This window comes from Akebia trifoliata, chromosome 16, assembly GCF_017979445.1.
Source record: "Akebia trifoliata isolate Shusen 1 chromosome 16, ASM1797944v1, whole genome shotgun sequence".
Taxonomy (NCBI): Eukaryota; Viridiplantae; Streptophyta; class Magnoliopsida; order Ranunculales; family Lardizabalaceae; genus Akebia; species Akebia trifoliata.
Window position 1 is genome coordinate 16,949,975 of NC_141390.1, and position 23,277 is coordinate 16,973,251.

The 23,277-nt window shown below is 34.8% G+C and overlaps 2 protein-coding genes across 3 annotated transcripts in view; both read right to left on the bottom strand.

Annotated features, from left to right (window-relative positions):
- Nucleotides 1-6,013: 6,013 nt before the first annotated feature.
- The window catches only part of LOC147382664 (disease resistance RPP13-like protein 4), a 71,602-nt gene continuing 54,338 nt past the window's right edge, over nt 6,014-23,277 (bottom strand). The window contains exon 3 of one of the 2 annotated variants that reach the window (XM_086429230.1): nt 6,014-6,107. The gene's annotated coding sequence lies outside the window, so the exon portion shown is untranslated. The remainder of the gene's footprint in view (nt 6,108-23,277) is intronic. The other variant, XM_086429235.1, reaches the window with a different exon arrangement.
- On the bottom strand, nt 7,589-10,399 carry LOC147382665 (disease resistance RPP13-like protein 4). The gene has a single exon (XM_086428690.1). It carries the CDS (start codon nt 10,397-10,399, stop codon nt 7,748-7,750), a length of 2,652 nt encoding a protein of 883 aa, XP_086284816.1. The 3' UTR covers nt 7,589-7,747.

The following is a 23,277-nucleotide window of genomic DNA, read 5'->3' on the forward strand; positions in this document are numbered from 1 at the left end:
TCAAGCTCGCTTTGATCAACTAAATCTGATTGAGGAGAAATGTCTCGTAGCTATTTACCATGGACAGATATATTAGTGACGAATAGTCCGTGCCTACAACAAGAAAGTCAAACCTAAAGATTTCTCGCCAGGAAACCTTGTTCTGAAGAAATTCTACCAATCCAAGAAGACGCTAGGGGAAAGTTTCGACCAAAGTATGAGGGACCCTTCATCGTGCAAAAGGTAATGACAAGAGGAGCTCTGATCCTTACGGAGATGGACGGACAAGTCTTCCCGCAACTGATCAATGCTGACACTGTCAAGAAATACTACGCCTAAAAACCGACCCTGAGATGACAAAAGGTCATCTTTGCTATTTTAAACCAAATATCAACCCTAGTCAACCCCTTTGAGCCATCACGTTCATTTCTTAACCTAAGACTGGGGAAAGTAAAAAAAAAGTTAGAAGAAGATAAAATCAGCAAAATAAGCAAAACATTCAAATACTCCTGGCCCGCATGAGGATAAACTGTGAACAGTTAAAAACAAAAAAAAACAAAAAGGTCAAAAAACTCGGAAACTTGATCTTGGCTCTACCAAAATCTCCAGCCTAAACAAGTTCGAGACGCTGGGAGGAGACATAGATCACTTTTTCGAAATAAAAATAGACAAACCCCATGTCCAACCCACTTTAAATAAACTAAGACCCAGGCTTTAACCTTTTTGTATCTTTCCACTACCAGTAGCGTGAGCCAACGTTTCATCCTACTTAAATTCCTTGTTGATTAGGGAATGTTCTAGGGCAACATAATGACAGTAGCAACACCAATGATCTTGTGACTTAGTCCGGACCTCAAAGTCTTGTTAGTCGTTGGAAGACTCGAGAAGGGAATCCAGGTCGGATATTTGGAAAAAAAGAGTACTCGAAGTGAGTAACCGATCTCGCAGCTCAATTTGAGTTGTCGAACCACGAATAGTCATCAGCAAACTCGAAAGGTGAATCTAGATCAATTACTCAAGAAAGAGTGCCACTACAAGAGTAGAGTCGTTGATCTTGCAGCTCAACTTGAGTCACCAAGCCACAAAGACACAGAGACTCCGAATAAAATCGTAATGTAAAAATTTTAAAATACAAGCATAATCTGAAAGGGCATAGTGAAAACCTGAAAAGGCGCTATGAGTAAAAAAATCAGACTTTGACAAGATCAAAGCCACCAGCATGATGAAAATCTCAAAAAGGACATCGATGTGTAAAAATATGAAAATCGGGTCTGGTGAAAATCGTAATGGGCACCAAGGGCAATAAGGGTAAATTCAAAAAATATATTTAAAAAAAAACTCCTGACCCATAAGAGTAAAAACTGTGAACGGCAAAATCTTTCTAAAAAACCCGTAGTCCAAATAGAAAATAGTCTTCTGACACCAGGGCATTGGGGATGGCTCTAAAGGAACCGAAAGATAATTGACACTCGTATCCTCTGTGTTTGACAAAAATACCAGGATCGTCCTAGCCAAAAATTTTACAAACGTTGAATTTATCATACTCATTTGATAAAGATATCTCATTAGATTTCAAAAACTACTATTTTGGCCAATGACGACAAATCTAAGACTTATTCAACAAAACTTCGTGTTTTCAGGAACAATAGATACACCTGAGGCCAAGTAAGTACAAAACCTATTTTCTTTGCATTAATCTTTCAACCTTTTACATACATTCAGATAATGAAAAGAAAATACAAAAAGAGTGAATACAACGCAGTCAATCAAACATCATGGTGAGAAATGAAAAAAGAGTCAAGGCGTTCTTCCAAAGCACGAATCCGAACAGCCTGACTCATCATTACTTTTTTAGCATCAGAGCATCGCGACTCACCAGATATGCTTGAAAATCATCAAAATGAGAACACTGGACGAGTCGGTTATTCAACTCAGCAACTTCAGCTCGAAGCCTAGCCACTTTGCCACAATCACTAGACCCAGACTAGGCAAGGGCAGATGTCAGTCGAGCAATCACCTTCTGCATATTCTTCTCGGACTTAAACCAGATAGCCTAAATCCGACGATGATTAGTCTGAGACTCCTCCACTCGATCTCGATAATCAAAGAAGGATGAAGCACCTGGACGTGTTCGGGGAACTATCGACACCGATGGCCTCCCGGAGACAAGTTCTCGAATCCAATGTAAGTATGCCGGGAATAGGTTTGCTGCGAAGATGGGTCGATTCAGAACCTCAACTCGACTTCATTCTTTTACGAGTCGACTTAAAAGTGTAGTTGATAAAAGACCAACCAACTCATTGAAACTCTCAGGGATGAGCACACCCTGATCGTAATCAAACTATTGAAAAACCCGAAGTAGTATATAATGAGTTGCCCCGTGAAGACCAATCAAAACGAGGAAACAGGCACCACCAAATGCAATCACGGGAGACCCTCGTGATTGGAAGGTACCAACCCACCTCACTTCTTCATCATCAAGGTTGCCGATAAAGGAATACCACTCTTCTTTCCCATCCGAGATGAAGGGAGCAAATCACCTTGACATCATAAGTACGAGATCAACATTAACGCAAAATGGACGATTAACGACTTCAGTTGAAACCAGATGATCCATAAACCAAAGCTGCAAAAACAGGAGCATTCTAAACTTTGGAAACTAGTAAATATCAGTTTAAACTTAATCTAAGCTAAATCTGGAATTTACCTGTAGGAGTGGAGCACATCCTCAAAAAATTTGATCATGACCGAACGAACAAGCCGTGAGAGATTGGAACATCTCACTCGAGAGCATCGGTGCCAACCGACGACTCTCTCAGACTTGCTGAATCATATGAATGAGAGAAAGGTCCATGATGTCTCCGCCACCCGGAAACAGGAGTTGACTCACCACCATCAAAGTGAGAGCATTGAAATGAATTCATGGCTTCGAGAGATCTGTGAGGCATTTGATTAAGAAGGATTTCGATATTGTTTTCAAAACCGATCCACCATCCGGAATCTTCAAAAAATTACGGTTTATCCCCAAGAAGTCGGAAGTCTCACTTCGGTACTCATCGCGCAATGGTGGAACTACAACTGCACCTGATATTTCAAGCCCCAATAACACTTCAAGCTCCTCAATGGTGTGAGTCATTTCATGTTCCCTAAATCGAAAGAGATTGAGTTCGGGGATCCAATAACCTAGCATTGTCTCGATCAAACCCCATTCCAATGAAACCTTGGGCAAGGAAAGAGTGAATCCCAACTTATTCAAACACCATTAAGCCTTCTCGTCATTATCCATGCTATCTATCCAACTATTCAAGAAATGATCGATAATGCCATACATTTTCAAGTTGGAAAGAGTAGAGGGCACCTCCATGGAGCTTGAGAAGAAATTTTAAGGAAGAAAGAGAGTAAAAATCTGCCTAAAATGAGAAGAAGGGAAGTAAATCGTAAAAAATGAAATGTTAGGGCGAAATTGATGGTGAAGCAGGCTTAAATCATGAAGTAAATCATACTGGTCTATGTTTTAAACAAAGATAAAGTCAAATGTTGACTGATCCGTGCTTAAAATACGGATGAAATCATGATTAGCTTATCCGTGTTTTAAATACGGATGCAGTAAAATGTGATGCGTCCATGCCTAAAGAACGGATAAAAATCAAAATGATTTATCCATGCTTTAAGCACGGATGAAAGCTTGGTAGAGCTTATTCATGTTAAAAGCATGGACCAAAACATTTTAACCTGGGAGCCCTGAGTCAATGGATTTTTGACAACTCAGGACCATGTAACGGTCATCTCATGGCTCGACACCTTAAAATCATATGAAAAATAGTAGGAACTCCTACGTGCTCCATAAATGCGTTCAAAACTCTCGAAAGCTCTCAAAATATATACCGGGCATGTAGGAACTCGCCAAGATCATATTGGGTCATATTAGGCCTCCAAGAACCACCTCACTCACCATGGATCCCAAACGACTCACGTCACTCAAGAACACACTCGAAGGGTCCTTTGGACTCTAATCGCACCCTTTACCCGCTCATAGGCTCACCAACACTCAAAAGGGCTCAAAAGCCCTAATGATCGATATCACGCTCAAGAAGCCCGATGGGGCCCGAGTCAATTACACAAGTGATCGCAATGAAACAATAAGAAATAATTGACAGATATATATACACAAGTTTAAAATGTTTACAAAAATGTCTGGGTCTAATTCAAAAAAAAAATCTACATGTGTTGCAAGGTACAACAAAATCATATCGAGGGGGGAGCATCGCCCCAGGCACTCTGAGTCTTTGGGATAGCTCCAAAAGAAGACTCGACCACTGTACCAAAGCCAGACACCTCGGAAGAAGGTAGACCGTGCATCCGCAGTTGTCCCTCCGAATCAGTGAAGAATAGCTCCGCGTCTAGGGCAGCATCCTGCTCCGTAATGCCCGCGAGATCGGCACTAGGGACGGAGGGTCCGGTGGAAGGGTGTAGACACCCCATTTTTGTAGTTGCCCGATTAATCAACTCGTCAACCCGATCGCAACGGTTCCCAATGATAGATGTTTATTCCAATACTTTATTTGGTTATCAGATATGTTTTAGAAATCCAGATGAGGTATCTCAAACTGACAAAACTGTAGAAACCACGCTACGCTAGGAAAATATGACCCCAAAAACATAGAAATCATCTTTCATAATAAACAAATCTTTACAATAAAAATCACTAAAAAATGATTAAATTACTAAAATACCCCTAACCTCAAAACATTCCTAATAGGAAAATCTTTTCAAACACATAAAACAACAAATTGAAATCAAATAAATCATTTATACTCTCCCCAGACAAAATCACCAAGGTCAAGGGGGCATTTCATTAGTTTAAAAACACTAGCATATCTTTAACATTTATCAAAATGCAAAGGGGTATATCTAAATTACCCTTTTTCTATTTCAAGTCTTCAACCAGTTATTGAGACTTGGCACAACTCTTGAAACCCCTTGGCCATAAGCATAGAATGGGTCAGATTTAACCCAAGATTCAGGTAACCCAAAAATTGAATTTAGTGGGTTTAGATCCTTGGAGTGTATTCAAATAAAAAAAATGGTCTAATATAATTTATGTTTCATGACCCAAGTCGGATACGGATCCATCCTTAGATTTGCTCGATCCAAATTTATATTGCTTTGAAAACTATAAAGGTCATTTTTTTTTTTTTTGAATACCCTTGTTTTATAGTATGAATTTTTATACAATGAGAGTGTAAAATGGTAAAATAGAATATTATTGCAAGCTTGCAAAAAAGTAACATAGGCTAAAAAATCAACCATTCGAAGCTTATCCGATCTGACCCAACCTGGTTGGATCAAGATATGGTATTAGTTAGTAGGATTCGAGAAAAAAATCTTATCAATATAAAATTTCCAACTTAATTTGAATATGGATATAAACTCATGTCCCACTTGGGTCTGAACCATTTTATCTCCTACTTGGCAAAATGATCCGAAGTGAATACAAAATGACAACAATGAACTAGTTTGAACATCCTTCATGAAGACTTGCATTTGAAATAAGGTCATGTTTGGATACAATTATTCTTTAGTTTGATGGAGTTGTTTGGAGTTTCTTAGAATATAGACTTTAGACATCATTTTTTAAATGATATTTATAAGAAAAACCTGATGTTTGCTCTTCGGATAAGAAAGTGTGTTAAAGACGGTTTTTAGACATCGGATTTTTCAAATCGATGTTTAAACCGTAAAGATCGAACATAAATCAATGTCGAAAGTTCCGCACTTTTTTGCTCGATCCCTTCACTCATGAAAAATGCACTTTGGATGTCATGTTCTCAAAAATTGATGCTTGTTTAAAAAAGGAAAAAAAAAAGTGATGTGTAAAGTATTTTTTTTTTGTGATAGTTAATTATAAAGTATCTACTGATTCTTTATTTACATTTAATGGTATCTGGTCATTTAAATAGAATCCAACAATTATATCTATTTCAACAAGCAATAATCCCAAATTTTACACACATCACAACACTACAATAATTTACCAAAATGCCATTTCTTGTTTTCCCAACTGCAATACCTAGAAGCAATTCCCAATCATAGAAGCTGGCAACATTATGAAACACAATGCCACTGATCTGGATCAATAAAAATATTTAAAATGATTTAGCAAGATAACCCATAATTTGAGACAAAACAAGTCGAACAAGTCAATTTGGTATTACGGACAACCGGACGAGATGAGAAATCCATGAGTCTGGATCATTGGATAAATGAAGAATATTAAGGGCTGGCTCATAGATCAAGTGGTCTATTGGTGCAGAGTATCATAGGAGGGACCAACTACTTGAACATCACCTAGTACCCGTTGCACTTCATCACTTAAAATCATTTTCCTTCCAATGTTATGATTGCACTCCTAAGTCCAAAATAATAATAATAAATATATTGTTTTTCTTCTTCTTGAAAACAAGAGAGGAATAACAACACTAAAGCTTCATAAACTCTAAATTTAATTTTCAAAACTTCATGATCTACAAGTAGATTAAAAACCTATAAGAACTTTGAATGAAAGGTTTGGTGAAAATTTGTACCAACTTTGAAGAGGGCAGCCCGCTTCAAAATTTGGAGGAACCTTCCTCATCACAAGACACGTGGCATTTATAATTTATTGCACACCCCTACATTTCCACCAAAATTTGAAATACCTCCTTGAAGATGCCACATGTAATCCAATAGAGAGGGTTCCTTCAAGAGTTTGAAGTGGGCTGCCCGCTTCAAAGCTTTTTTCCATAACAAGTAGGGACATGTTAATAATAATAATAATAATAATAATAATAGTAATAATAATAATAATAAGGGTGAATTACCATTTCGTGAGCTGAAAATGAATTATTTGCTATTCGAGCTAACTGTTCATTTTAACTACCAAAACGTTAATGATCATGTTTTCATTGAAAAAAAAAAAAAAAACAAAAAAAACCCGAACTCTAACAAGTTCGATGGTTTAAAGTGAGAACCATTTCGCAAGTTTAAAGTGACAATTTCGCAGGTTTAAAGTGACTATTTCCAGTTAGCCAATTTAAACCTGGCCAAATTTGTTATTGTTCAAGTTTTGGTAATTATAATGAACAGTGAGCTTGAATTGTAAATTTGTCAAAAGTTGATAACTTTTTCGTAACTATCCCTAATAATAATCTTTTTTAGGATGGAGTGCAATCAGTTGTAAGTGATGTGCAACTTGTTGGTCCCTGCTCATTTTTGTGAAAACATGAATATATTGCAAGAAAAAATAGCTTTGAAGGGACATTAAAAAAAGAGACTTAACAGGAGTGATAAAATCCAAATGATACATAATTTACAACCAAAGTTAAAAAGGTTTCTGATCAACTAATCCCTCCATCAAACTGACGGTTAGGAAGATATGGATTCCAAAACCAAAAAAAATAAAAAATCTATCCCAAGGAAAAGGTGGAGTCATCCCTAGAAAGATATTACTCATTTCTAGGAAATATGTAATTTTCCTCCTATCCTAACCATATGCAAACATTTTGCAGGAGGGTACTTACATCAAAATGAACAGCTTAATCTTCCCTCCAAGTGCCTAAGTACTGCCCCTACAAATTATCCATCCAAGTGAAAAGAGAATGCTTTCATCCAAATCAACTATTATTAATGGAAATTTAAAACTAGAAAAGCCCCAATAAAAAAAATAAAAAAAAGTAAATATGCTAACCTTTTAAAGGAGGGTATCGAAATTGAAGTGTACGTACACAGTTCATTCTTTCCTCCAAGTGCCGCTACCATCTTCATCCAAGTCCAAAGGGAATGCTTTGAATTTTGGGCAGTAGAAAACCTTTAGGAGTCTTAAAAATGGCATTGCCTTTTGCATTCTCGGCCACTCCTCCTCCAATTCGTATAGGTGGTAAAGGTATAAGACTTCCAATTTCCAGACAGTTGTTGTATTATTGTTGTTAGAAACCTCATCATCTCCAAAGAATTCTGGACTCATATGCCTGAGATATTTACTATTGCCAATGCAAAGATACCTTAAATTGGGAAGAGAGGTTGGATTGAGCCAAATAGGTGTCTTTTCTCCTACTTCTCCATTAAGAAATAACTCTGAGAGCTGGTTAAGAGGTGAGAGTAGTTGATGATCTACTTTCCTTGCTAGTTGTAGTCGTTCCTCTGCATCATTGTTGTTGTTGTTGCTTAGAAATTCTATTTGCAACCACTCCAATTGTGTGAGCTCTGACAACACCTTCAGCTCCCCTTGTTCTATTCCATCTTCTGAATCTATCCACAACACAAGTTCACTGATTTGAGTCAATTTCTTCAACCCAGAAATGCGAAACCCCCCATCCTTGACTTTTGAATTCACAGTAAAAGAGAATATATACAGTTGTCGAAGGTTTCCAATCTCATTGGGGAGGAATTCTATAGACTCACAATCTAATAATTCCAAGGTGCGTAATTTCTCCAAGGATGCTATATTTTTTGGCAATCTCTTTAAATTAGGACAATTCATTAGGGTTAAAATTTGAAGGTTTTGACAGTTTCCAATAGAATCTGGAAGTCTCTCTAATCGGGAGTTTTCTATCTGAAGACAAACGAGATGCTTTAGTGATCCTATCCCATTCAACCAATCTACTCTTTTAAGAGTCCCCTGAGATGATAAATCCTTAAAAAAAATAACCAAAACCCTCAACCATTTTAATTGGCATAGCTTTGATTCTAGATTTAGAACCAACTCCTCACTCTCTTCTAAATTCAACCCTATTATTGTCCGCAATGATTTGAAATTGGTTTGCACCTCGGATATAAAGAGATTCATATCTGTGTTCATCACCATACCAACTCGACGACGTGATTGGATTTGGATAGAGGAAGACTCCCCCCCATCATTTATCCAAATAAAATTTTCTTCCTCTGCGACCCTTTTAATCATTTCTCTTACCATATCATGTACTCTAAACCAAACATTTTTTTCTCCAAAAGACTCAAATTCTACAAGTAATAAACATCGGCTGATTAATTCTTCGAAATACTCTCTTCCAATATCATATGCAGTCCTTCCTTGTTTCCCTACTCGGACAAAGCCCTCACCAATCCACCAAGAAATGATATCTTCAGATAATATACTATAATCTTCAGGATATACAGCCAAGCAAATCATACATGGTTTCAAATGAGAAGGAAGTTCATCATAACTTAATTGTAACATAGAAAAGATTGGTTCACCTTTCTTATCCAATTCTTCGCTTAGGTTCTTAGATATTCGCTCCCATTCCTTGCTCGAACTTCCTTTATTTATCATCATTCCTCCCACAACCTTGATTGCCAATGGGAGTCCTCCACATCTATCAACAATCTCCCTACCGATATTCTCAAGTTTTGAATTTGTACACTGACCTCCGTCCATTGAAAATACTGTTTTCATGAATAATGACCAACTGTCCTTATCAGAGAGAGGTCGTGAATGATGTGTGCGTGTCTCAGTGGCTCCCATTAAGCGAGCCACATCCACATCCCTTGTTGTGACAATGACACAACTGCTGCTGTGAACCAAAACTGCCTTCAAACTTTCCCACCATAAACCTTCATCTAGTCTCCATACATCATCCAGGATAACCAAACATTTCTTCTTCTCCAATATGTCCTGTAGTTCCTTCAGTAAATCATATAAATTGATGTTCGAGAAGTCTTTGGGCCCGCCAATTTTTTTCAACATACTCTTGATTGACTCTTCAAATTTGAAAGTTTGTGAAACAGTCACCATCAAGATATGATCGAAGTAATGCTCCACATCTTCATCATTATGTACCTTTTGAGCAAGGGTAGTTTTTCCAATCCCACCCATACCGACTATTCCAATGATGTTCAACGGTGACCCATGTGGGTTTAAGACCCACCGTTTAATTTTCTTCACATCTTCCTCCAGGCCTACTATTTCAGCCTTTTTCATTAGAATTGGGTAAGTCGCCGGTCGATGACTTCCTAACTGCTCTTGGTCCAAAGGAATAGGAGGAGTTGCAGGAAGGTAAGAACTCAACCTACCTCTATGAGTCTGTATTTCTTGATTTATCCCACCAAGCTTCTTTCCCAATCTATAACGGAATTTCCAGAATGAAGGAGAGCAATAACGCTTGAAGTTTGAGACCCTTTTTCTTCTTTCAAAATACAACTTGCAATCTAATAGAATATCCTCTGCATCATATAGTAACTCTCTCAATTGTCCCACACAAGTCTTAAGAACTTCATTTTGGTCCTTCTTTCTTACTCTTTCTAGTTGTTTGATGTAGCTCTGCATTAACATGAGCTCTTGATTCACGATCTTAAATTGCTTGTGGAATTCAAGCACATGGCAACTTTCATTTAGGAGACTTTCGACCAGTTTTTCTATGAGAATGTTTAGGATTGCATCCGCCATTTTCCTGCACATTTTTTTATCAAAATATCGCAATGTTTTAAAATGTAAAATTAGTAAAGGACAAAATTAACAACTTTAAAGTTAAATATAGTGTCATTGGCTATAGTTATTCCAATAGCAGAGAAGAAAACTAAAGCATTAATAGTGCAGGCAACTAGTCCAGGAGTTTAATATTAATCTTTAAATTGAACTTCAAAATCAAACCATGAAAAAATGGAAGATTAATGATATGTTTATTTGTGCATTTGTTGGGTAATTGATTTTGGTTGAAAACCAAATTTTCCATGATCACAAGTATATATCTTCTTAATCTTCCAGTCGGTCAAAGAATTTTCCATCGATAGAGAATTCTCTTACATTATATCCTTCTATCTATGAGAAAGTTTTTTTGAACAATTAATCATTTGCCTCCAAAAACAAACATAACCTAATATAGAATACATGAGCTTATGTTTCTATCTTTCAGAGTTATGTGTAGTAAGATTAGAAAAGTCGTTGCTGAGATAATTAATTATTACTAATAAAAATCTATCTATTTCTTGTAAATTTTAGAGATGCTTAACGTGCGAGCATATGTATGTATGAATGAGTATATAATGAGCTGATTTAATATGTCAACAATGTAATATATTATTAATTTGTACCTTATAGTGTACAATCCTGATTATACTTGTCATGTATTAATGAATCAGAGATCCATTAGTACTGGGACTAAATTGAAAGAAAAAAAAGGATAGAATGATCCTAATTTGATGTACTTTGAATTAAGTATAAAAGTCAAGATTTGGGGTTACAGCTTGAAGTCTAAATTCAACCTTCAAATCTCAAAACAAAATAGGACACTTGAAGCATGATGATGAAAATTGTTTAGAGGCTGAAAAGGTTGAAAATGACTAGTTTTAGGATGAAAACAAAAGGTTTTGGGTTCCAAATTTAAGACGAAGATATTGAGCTCATTAGTCATCAATTTGTTAATCTACAAAAGAAGACCAAGACAAAAGAGATTTTAAACAGTCTAAAAACATGGGGGAATTTCAAAATTTAATCAAAACATGGAGGGAATTGTCAACAATTTGTAAACCTTGGGAACTTCAATTTGGGAAGGGATTGGCTTTAAAGTTATTTCTCACAAGAAGAGACTTAGGAATTGTTATATTAATAAAAATATTTTTTTAACGGATCAAAAATAAAGATGGATGTTTAAAACAAAGGATGTATTGCTTTTAAGATGGTAGAGGATTTTTCTATTACTACATATTACAAAGTGATTCACTAAAAATTCAACCATTCATTAGGGTCATCTTGTTTTCCAAGCCGAATATTTATATATAAGAAATGCTAACGTCTAAAACCTCATGGGCACGTTAGCATTGTCCAACACTTTTGTTTTTCCAATAATACCACTCTTCTTTTTGTCTTTTAGTGAAAAATATATGTTAGTCTTTTACACAATAAATACATTTTTTATGCCATTAATAAAAACAGTTATTATGTTAGCATTAATTACCAAAGAATTTATTACAAAAAAAGATATTTAATTCAAAATACTTAAATGCTTATAGCATTTATTATGTAAACAAACATTTATTGTGTAAAAGACTAAATGAAGAAAGGTATTATTGAAAAAAAAAGTATTGGACAATGCTAACGTCCCTATGAAATATTGGACGTTAGCATTCCCCTATTATATAGCAGAGTGCAGTCCAACAGAGAAGGTATCACTATAACAGCCAAGAGAGATGAAGAACACTGGTGATCCTTCAAGGAATGTTTCAAGGTTAATTTACAGAAGTGGTTTCGATAACAAGACAAGGTGATAATGGAGGACCTCAACCGCCTTTGAAAGATCAAGGAACACCTTGTTAACCACAGAAAGCCTCTAATTATTTTGGAGAACTTGCTATTATCTTTAGCAAAGAAGATGTGGAGGCAGGTGCAATGAATTTCAGTTTGCCCAAATCGCAAAATTTTTTAGGAAACGACAAGGGTCTCAAGCTCACCTGGGAGTGGAGTTCGTTCAGAATGGCATCAAGATGGAAGCTTCTTGGATCATACGAAGTGATGACTCCTGACTTCAGACACGTTATGCTTAATTTCTCCATTCAAGAAGACATGGTGGCTGTTTGGTTAAAATAGTGAATTATGATGAGGGTTTTTAAGCGGAGTCTGCTTTTTCACCTAATGAAAAACAACCCACTGATCCTTCCATCTTGGATTTCTTTTCCTAAGATTCCTTTATTCTGTTATGAGGAAGCAAATTTAATATCTCTAGCCTCGGTTGTGGGTGAGGTGCTAGCGATTTTTCACACTACGAGAATGGGTATCAAGATTAAATGAAGTTAGGATATATGTTCTGCTGGACCTAGCAAACAATTGGCTATAGTTCTATTCCTCATTTTCGCAAAAGTTGTAACAAGATAGGGCATAGAAAAAAAAAATTAAAAATAATGACGTGAGACTGAATAAGCTGGTAAAGGGAAGGAAAAGATAAACAATGGACAGGTTGGAGTTGAAAAAGATGACGACTCGGAACCTATAATGGGTTACTCATCAAAAGCATATGATTTAAATAGTGATGTAGCAATACCACCATCGACAAATCATTAGCCAAGTTAGCAAAGATTAGTGAGATGGCAATGGTTGATCTTCTAGAATTAGAGGAAGGAGAAATCTTGCCGAATTTAAGATCTAGTAAGCTGGCTAATTCAAATATTGAACAGATCTTCAAGGAGACTTTAATGCAGTAATTCATCGAAATTGAAAGCAGAGGCAAGTCATCTCTTAACAAATATTCTATTGAAGAATTTATTAACTTATTAGTTCTTATTGAAGTTGTACTATTCGGGAATCAATTCACTTGGAGTAATAATCTTCTTAGAGAAATGAAGATATAGGCTTTGATTAGATAGAATTTTATTTCAACAAAATGGATTGAAGACCTTGGCAACCCAGGAATCCAGCATTTCCCAAGGCTAGGTTTAGACCATTGCCCTTTATTGCTATATAATACCAAAAAATGTTGCTTCGAGACCAAGAAAGTTCCATTTTCTTGAGTTTTGGGTGGAATTGATAAATTTGGAGGTCCAACTCAAAACCAATTGACAATGAGTGGTGAGGCCCAGGAAATTATAAGGAGAGAGATGAGGCAATGATTGTCCGATGTGGGACTAAACTCAACCAGAAATGAATGACTTTTTAGAGGTTGTGGAATAGTAATGGAATGTAAGCATATATGGAGGATTCCCCAATGTTTAAATTATTCTCAAAACTAAAGAGATTGAAGATTGAATTCCAGGAATGGAGTAAAGATGTTGAGGTAAATGTGGGCTTGGGAATTAAGGAGAAGGAAAAAAAGAAGAGGAACAAATTGAAATTGTTTTTGGGTCTTAATGGTTTGGGATCAGAAAGTCTATGAAGAATGTCAAGCAACAAAATTTGAGCACTCTGGCTATATCAAGCGTGAGGAGACATTTTGGAAGCAAAAACCCACATAAACTTGCTTAAGGATAGAGATCAAAATACCCAATCCTTTAACATGGAAACCCTTGTAAGAAGGGCCCGATACTGATTCGAAGGAGACATTGTGATTAGAGAATGACTGAATAATGTGGATGAAATTGGCATCAGGGATGTGGAATGTCCTCCCCTGGAGGATCAGCTTTTAGAAGGAATCCAGCCCTCAATCTCCAAGAGAAAAATGATTTGCTTACGAAGATGCAAGCAGAAGTAGAGGTTTGAAAGGCGATCAAAATCATGAACTATCATGGTAAGACAGGTCTGGATGGGTTCTCAGGACAATTTTACATTTGAGCATGAAATTATAAAGCAACACCTTCTAACAATTGTTTCTCATTTCTTCAAGGAGGGAGTTATTCCTAAGGAGGTGAATGCAACAGAGGTTATGTAACTTTTTATATAAAATTATTTCAAAGATTCTTGCTATTTGTCTGGGTGTTCGTTTACCTTCTATAATTTCAAAGGAACAAGGAACCTTTATAAAAGGAATGAGCATTGAAAATAATGCAATCATGGCCCATGAAGCTAATAGAGAGCTAAACAGAAAGATCAAGGAAGGGAACTTCACTCTCAAGATCGACATGTCGGAATGGAACTTCTTTAAGAGTTCGAGAGGACTAAGGCAAGGAAATAGTCTATCTCCTGCTTTATTTATTTTAGCAGAAGAGGTTCTGAGTAGAGGTCTAAATAATTTTGTTGATATGAGGAGACCCTCTCATAGACCATTTTCCAACACTAAGGAATGATGTCTAGATAGATGAGGTCTGGGCTAAAGGAGTTAGGGATTTGGAAAAGATAAATTATCAAATGGATGAGGAGGTTCAAAATCTGATTTGTTCCATGGAGCTTCATCAATGTAGGGTTGACAAAATTATTTGGTAAGAAAATAAATCTGGGTTATTTTTTATAAGCAGTACTTTGAACTCTATCAGAAGGTGAGACATGGGGGATCGTAGTTGGGAGAGAATTTGGAGCTTAGGGATTCCAAGTAATTAAAAGGAAAGTGCTCCTTTGGAAGATAAATGATTAAGTCCTGCTTAATCAATTCAGTTTAAAAGAAAAAGGGACCTCAACTTGCTTCCAGATGTGTCATGTGTCGAATTCAAGAGGAGCTATGTCTTTCTAGTGTAGCTTTGCACATGAGGCTTGGCTAAAATTAAGCAACCTAGTTGGTATAAGAACGTTTTCTAACCTCTACCTATTAATGGTTTGAATGGGGAAGGAAGAAGGATTTGAATGTCGAGAACAAGTTAATTCTCACGATAATGGGTATTAGTGCTTCAATTTTCGACAGTCCTCGAGCGAAAGAAATTTTGTCAGAGAAAGTTTTGGGTGATCAATTAGGACACCCAATTCTTAGGTCTAAATAGAGGGAATGCCTCAATCATTGATGTAGATTTTGTTGTGTATGTGAACACCTTAGTGAAGTTGACTTAGTAATTTGGTCAAATACCTATTGGGTATTTCACCAAACATATTGTATGTTACACCTTCCAAAACCTTGTTTGATAATAGCAATGAAGGATAAACCCAACTACTAGTAACCAATGCAAAGAAGATAAACAATCATGCAAAAGAATGAGTAAGAACACAATACTCACAACACAAGATCTTACATGATTCACCCAAAGGTTACATCCACGTATGTATGAGTGTTGGAGCTCGATTTCAACATGAAAAAATGGGACAAATTGATACAATTAGCCACTTCTATCAGTTAGAATTACCTTCTTCTAGATCAATCTTCCTAAACTTCTCATCTCTTGAGTTTCCTTTCTTTCTCTACTCTTTTCTTTAGAAAAGACTTCAGACTTCTTATAAAAGAAAATAAAACCACTCTTTTTTTAAAGCACCACATAAGTGTGCCACTTACATGAGTTACAAGCTCAATCCAAATTACCTTGGACTGACCTAAAAACACATACACTTGAACCGAGCCCAATAAATTTTGAAATTTTGTTGGAGAATTTTTTGGGTAATCAATTAGGTCACCCAATTCTGAGGTCAAAACAGGGGGAATGCCTCAGTGAGAGATGTAGATTCCTTATTCTTTACTTAAATTTTTTGCTCGCTTAGCCAAAAAGAGGAAAAAAAAAAGAGGTGTAGTCCTATAAAAAAAAACCCTGATCATACCCAAACTTGTACTATGCTTATTAAATACCACCTAATTTTCTATTAGTAATTCTACAGTCTTATATGTTAAAACAAAAAGAGACTGGGAGAGATGCAGTTTTGTTTATAACTATAGTTATTAATTGCATAAATAAATGGATATGTAGCCATTATATGGATAGTGATAGTGATATTTTAGCATTAAGTCTTGAAAATATGAATTGCCAGGTGGCATACTCAAATGATTCCAAGACGTGGATAAGTTTGAGAACAGTAGATCTGTACGCCTCATGATACACGATTCCCTCGAGATGCACTTTTTATGGGGAATTGCAATTGTGTATACCGAGGCGTTCAAATCTATGGTACCTGAACTTGTCACGTCATGGAGTCATTTGAGTATGCCTCTGGCTTATCAGGACTCTTTAGCATTTTATATTTTAAAGGATTTTTTTTGTTTTTTACCTTAAATAACGTAGTTACTTTAGCCTTTAAAAAAAATAATTAGCAAATGCTATTTACTATTCTTTAAGTTCAAATTTCTAATACTATTTCATACATTATAGTTTTGAAACATTTTATTAAATTCAATATTATGCGATGCCATTATGCTGAAAATAATGACAACACTTCTAAACCATTAAAGGCAATAAAAAATTAATCAATTGCATGAAAATGGCTATGAAGATGGGGGGTATTTGAATCATTTTATGTTAGTCTATCTTAGAAAACCATAGTCACCAAGTATGTCATCAAATTAAAAAAGTTTGAGTATCTCATATATTTACCAAAATATACAAAAGCATGACTTACAAAGGTTTATTGTTGCTTTTGATAGTTTCCCCTCTTTTGAATCTCCTACAAACATCCAATTGTTGAATATTTTCAAAATAAAATTAATACTTTATGATTTATTTGTTTGTTTTCCTTAAGTTAGATTTTGAGGTTTTTTGTGTATATAAAGTTTAGTCCTACGTCGCTCACAAGTAAGAAAGTGGAGTACCTTATAAGTTATAGTCAACATAGTTAGTTGTATTTGTGTCACACATTTAGGCTTTGATCCAGTGCTTCAAGGTGGTGCAAAGCACTACCCAGCACAATCACACGCATGCACGTGCAATGTGCGAAAGGGCGATTGGGCATTTAGGGCACTTTGAGCAACACTTTGCACTTCGCACGTACGCATTGTCGCGAGGAGCTGGGGAGCCTTAAAGTTTTTGAGATACGAAACCATCCAACGGTTGTTGTTGATTCATCACGTATGATGGATCGGGTCCGATGAACACCGTATAATCAAGTTAGTATCCGATCGGGAACCGATCGGATACGATGGATCGAAATAATACCGAATCGAGAACAATCAGGTGTGATGGATCGATTTAATACCCAATCAGAATCGATCAGGTGGGTTGGTTCATGATTGATATCCGATCATGAACGATCGGATCCATTAGATCAAATGGTAACTGATCGGACGCGATCAGAGCCATTAGATCAAACAGATTCTACTAAAAGGTGTTAATTAAAAGGCATGAGACACATAACTTTGATAGGGTGCAATCTGGATCGTTAGATCACAGATAAGACACAATCTAACGGCTATTAGACCAAGAGACATTAAATCATGACTCTTGGTCAACAGACACAAAATTGGCTATAAAAAGCAAACCAGAATCCAGATTTCTTCACTGAAAAATTATGTACTCTCTTCTCTCTAAGCTTAAGATCTAGGCATCATCAGTTTCTTATTTTTCCGAGTGTTCTAGGCTAAATCAGATCGTACATAATCTGATTTAGTATATTGAGTGTAAGGCTTCTTTGTATCCTGAAGGCAATTGTTCATCAATCCCTTGTGTACTTTGGTTCAACCAGTGTGGGAGAATATTTGTCTAAAAGAGATCGAATCTTTTCGAGCCTAGAAGTTATTTTTCTTCCTCCATCGTAATTTTCCAACACCAATTAGATAGTTTCGTTATTCTTACTCAAAGAAATTTCCAAACACTTACTGTATAATAGGAGAGAGAAACAAATTTACAAGAAAAAAATAATAAATAAAATATAAAGACTTATAGAATCTGTTTTGCCGCGAAAGAGAGCAAAAACCTGCCAAAGCCCTAAGCAAAGATACAAAAGCTAAAAAAAAGCATTTGACACGCAATAAAATAAGAAAAGGTTCAAATAGTTGGTACGAAGTGAGACCAAGGTTTACAAATACAATTTAGATACCATATGTTTTTTTTTCTTTTTTTCTGAATCGTATTTATTTATTTATTTTTTCACTTACAATTAGGTCTTGCTTGGTACACTACCAATCATTTGCATTTGCACGAAGGAATGGGAGAAAGAATCATTTGCCACCAAAGGGAGGACTTTATCAAGATTCAATTCTGGGGGACAAGATAATCTTTTTTACCTATATCTTTTGGTATCCCATCACGAGGAATGAAGGAATAAAAAACAAAAAAGTTTAAGAAGAAAATCATGACACATGTAACACTACTAACTCCAACAAAAAAAAAAACACTCATAGCTATAAGGAGATTTATCATATAAAGTAATCATTGGTGTTGATATATATACTAGAGTTCACCAGAGCCTATGGCATGGGCTCCCTCTCTTGAGTTAAGAGGGTAACAAAAAAAAATTAAAGTTGGAGAGGTATTATTATAAAAAATTAAGATTAAAGAGGTAAACGATGAAAAATAATAAAAGGGGTTAAATGGGTAAAAGGGAAAATATAATAAAGATGGGAGGTGAAGAATAAATGAAATAAAGTGGTTCCCAAGAAACCATAATTTGATGGAAGGGTATTATTAACAAAAATTGAGTTTAAATGGGTAAGAGAGAAAATATAGTAAAATTACATGAGGGGACATCCTCTTTAGGGTTAAAGGGGTAACGGTGGAAACAAATAGAATTGGAGAGGATTTATTAAAAAATTGAGATTAAAAGGGTAAAATATGAAAAATAATAAATTGGATTAAAGAGGTAGAAGAGAAAAAATAGTAAAATTAGATGAAATGAAGAATAAAAGAATTAAAGTGGGTCCCATGACACCATAACTTTATGGGAATTTTAACCTATAAAACTATAGATGATGGGAGGTTTGACCTAATTGGATTGTCTCCCATAATACTATAATTGATAGGACGTTTGTGCTACACACAATTGTGTTTTATTATATATGTATATGTACATTCCCCTAATGACTTTGATTAGGAGGCCGAAACACTAAGGTTGTTCTGTTCTTGTGTGTGTGTGTGGGGGGGGGGGGGGGGGGGGGCGGGGGGGCGGGGATCCGGTTTTTGAGTCTCCATTTACTAAGTTGGTTTGATAGAGAAGGGGAGAGGAATTCAACGGTTTGAGGGTTAAGGGATGAATAATCCTTTTAAGTTGAACATAAATTGAAGATGAAGATATTTGGTCATTTAAACTTATATTCTCGCATAAAACCTCTATCATTGGATATAAACATTTAAAAATGGAGGAGTATCTCAAATATTTATCGAAACTCGAGATCCATGAATAAATGATCATTTTATTCAAATAATAAGGACTTAAAGAAAAATATGTTGAGTTACGTCCTCTATTCTTGATTGGTGACTTTGGACTATGTTATGGATAGACACGGAGGGTCAAGCTCCCTGGTGAGCTCTTTGTCAATTTTACCCCTAAGAGTCATATATATTGGAAGCGTTCGGAGACCTAAAGAGTTCCAAACATTTTTCAAAATAGAGGTTAGAAGTTTCGGAATGTACTTATTTTTTATGAGGATGATTTTTATGGTGAAGAGACCATCCTCACCAAAAATCAGCTCATTCCGAAACTCCTAACTCTAGTTTACAAGTTGAAGAATCGTAGACCGTTCGATTTTTGTAAACTACTTTTGATAGGGTTAGAAGTTTCAGAATGGGCTGATTTTTTGTGAAGATGATCTTCTCATCATAGAGATCATCTTCACCAAAAATCAACCCATTCCTAAACTCATAACCTATACATTGAAAAAATGTTTGGCATAATGTTTGGCTCTCTTTAGGGCTTCCGAACGCCACCCTATATCGTTAGCATTGTCCAACAATTTTTTTTTCTAGTAATACCTCTCATCATTTTGTCTTTTAGTGAAAAAGACAAGGATATATTGGTCTTTTACATAATAAATGATTATTTACATAATAAATATCATGAGCATTTAAGTATTTTGAATTAAATGTCTTTTTTTGTAGTAAATGTTTTGGCAATCAATGTCAACATAGTAAATACATTTATTAATAACATAATAAATGTATTTATTAGGTAAAAGACTAACATACCCTTATTTTTCACTAAAAGACAAAACAATGAGGGTATTATCAGAAGAAAAGAGTATTGGACAATGCTAACATCCTTATGAGGTCTTATACATTAGCATTTCCTATGTATATATATATATACTTTTTCTTAATTTTGTGTTACCATAGAAAAAAAAAGAGTAGTCGCATAGTTGGAGTGATACAGATATAGTGGGAGATTGTAACTCGGATTCTTCTTTGGTTGATATAGTGAAATTGCCGCCCTCACCCATGCACGTAGGTCAATTATGATCAGACCATGTATATCTTGTGCCTTGTGTGATTACTTATTGTGTTTATTTCTATTCTTATTGATTTTATACTTCAATCCATGATTTTGTTGTAATAAAATAAAAATAACAAATAAAATAAAATATAGGAAATCATGATTTACAAGTGCTTATTGTTGCTTATATTAGTTTTTCTCCTTGGAGATTCTTTGCAACGACCCCAATTAAATAAGAGAGTAATTGATTAAACGTTTGTGTCACACACAACTATTTCAAGACAATTGTGTTTTGTTATATATATATATGAACATACCCCTAATGACTTTGACTGGGGGGAAGAAACACTAAGGTTATTTTGTTCTTGTGGAAAAACCCTTAGTGAAAAAATTCGCTACCAGGATTTTCGAACAACTACTAGATTAGGAGTTTAGGTTTTCATGATCTTTGCTAACCTATTTTGCAAGCTCTAAAGATATTGCTTCTTATACCACGAAACCCTAGTTGAAACTTATGTAGGTTCAAATAATCATAATAGAATGAGAAACAAGAGATGTGATGAGAGAGAGAGAGAGAGAGAGAGAGAGAGAGAGAGAGAGAGAGAGAGAGAGAAGAAAGAAGAAGAAGAAGAAGGGAGAAAGAGACCAAATCAGATTCAGTGGTGGACGGTGGGTGAAAATAGTTAAGTGGGTAAAATAAGCAAAAAAGTGGGTGCATATAGTGCCCCTTATATAATAAGAAAGGGAAATAATAAAAGGCAAAGTAGCTAAAAATTTACAATAGGGTAAAAAGTATGTTCTATATTTTTGTAAAAGAGATCAAGAACCTGCCTAAGCAAAGATACCACCATAGAAAATTTTTGATACACAAACACAGTGAGATAAGTTTCAAACATGCAAATTTCATATTGGATTAGAAGAAGATTTTTAAAAATTATAAAATGTGCTTTGGATATCATTTTATTTGTTTTTTTTATTACTTTTTTTCTTTTTCTTTTTCTTTTCTTGTGTATAGATTATAATTAGCAATTCTCTGAATATTTCACACATTATAAAATATTTTTTGGATTAATACAAGGACCAATATAACCTTTTTCTTGCACAACTCCTTCGAAAAATTGCAATTTTTTTGGTCTTCTTCGAATTATTAACTATCTATTCATATCCTTATTTAAACAATCTCTACGTAAATAGAGTAAAAATGTATCAATTTTTTTTCTTTATTTTTATATTTTTTTCACTCTCACATGGGAATGTTTTCCATGTTCTTCCTTTACAATTTAGGTTTCTCCATTAAACAAATGCTAAGCATCATCCATCATCTATGCTCAAAATTATTAGTTGTTTAACTCACTCTTACTTTATCTCTTCTATATCCTCCTCCCCCACCCTTATCTTATGAAAAGTAGTCTTATTCCCCGATAAGTAAAAGAGTCAATGCATTTATGAAAACTTGTATTTATATCTCAAGTCAATCATACAATATTTAAAATTAGGTAAATTTACCAAAACATGCACCAAAAATCGAATAATTCCTAAAACAGAGTACTATTGAACTTAATTTCGAAAATAGTAATTTACCATTTTCAAAATTAGTTTTTTTTTTTTTACTAAAATGGTACAAAAATATGAACAGTAAATTGATAATTTTTTTAAAAATTGAAAATACCCTTTTTAAATTTTATTAAAATTATGAATATACCCTTTGTCAATGGGATCCTATTGGCACTATACAAAATAAATTCTGATCTCATGTCAATTATATATATATATATTTTAAAAAAACTCAATGTCAACAGGTGCCTCTTAGCATGAGATCAAAATTTATATTTATACATTGCCAAAAGGATTCCATTGACAAATAACATCTAAAAAATAATACTTAATGTCAACATGATCCTTTTGATATCAGATTAGAGTTTATTTTTGGACAACGTCAAACATGATCCTTTGGACATGAGAACAAAATTTATTTTTGTACAATGTTAAAAGGATTCCATTGATACTGAACTTTATTTATATAAGTTAAAAAAGGGTATTTTCGATATACAAAATTACCACTTTACTGTTCATATATATATATATATAATATATTATTTTTTTTGTGGTGAAACAAATTATTTCAAAAACAGTAATTACTGTTTTCAGAAATAAGTTCTATAGTGCTCCGTTTTGTAAATTAATTCAAATTAGTGTTCCGTTTTGATAAATTTCTCTTAAAATTACTCGTGGAGAAATAGATTCACACCATATATGTTTGAAAAGTTGATTTATAAAGGGATGAGTTTGTAGATGAAGGATAATTATAATTGTAATAATTTTGTAAAGTTTGTTAATATGTTGAACTCGAATTATACTTGTGCCATTTTGAATCGTATTTTTGTCATCCTCCATCTTTTTTTTATCGTATTTTAATGAACTGCTGAATGTATATTTTTGAATCATACTCGAATTAATATCGTAAATAATTTTTGTTTCACACCTAACGGGTTAATATGTTACATAAATTAACCACTTTTTCTTTCTTTTGTTAAAGAAAGGGTACTTTAGTCATTTTAAATTAGTTGAAATGAGCTGATGCATTAAAGGGTACCCAGAAAACCCTTAAGCAATAATTGAATTTAGATCGGCTTTCATTTTGGGTAATTCTGCATTCAATTGAAGTGTTTCTATAAAATCACAAATTTTTGTGATTG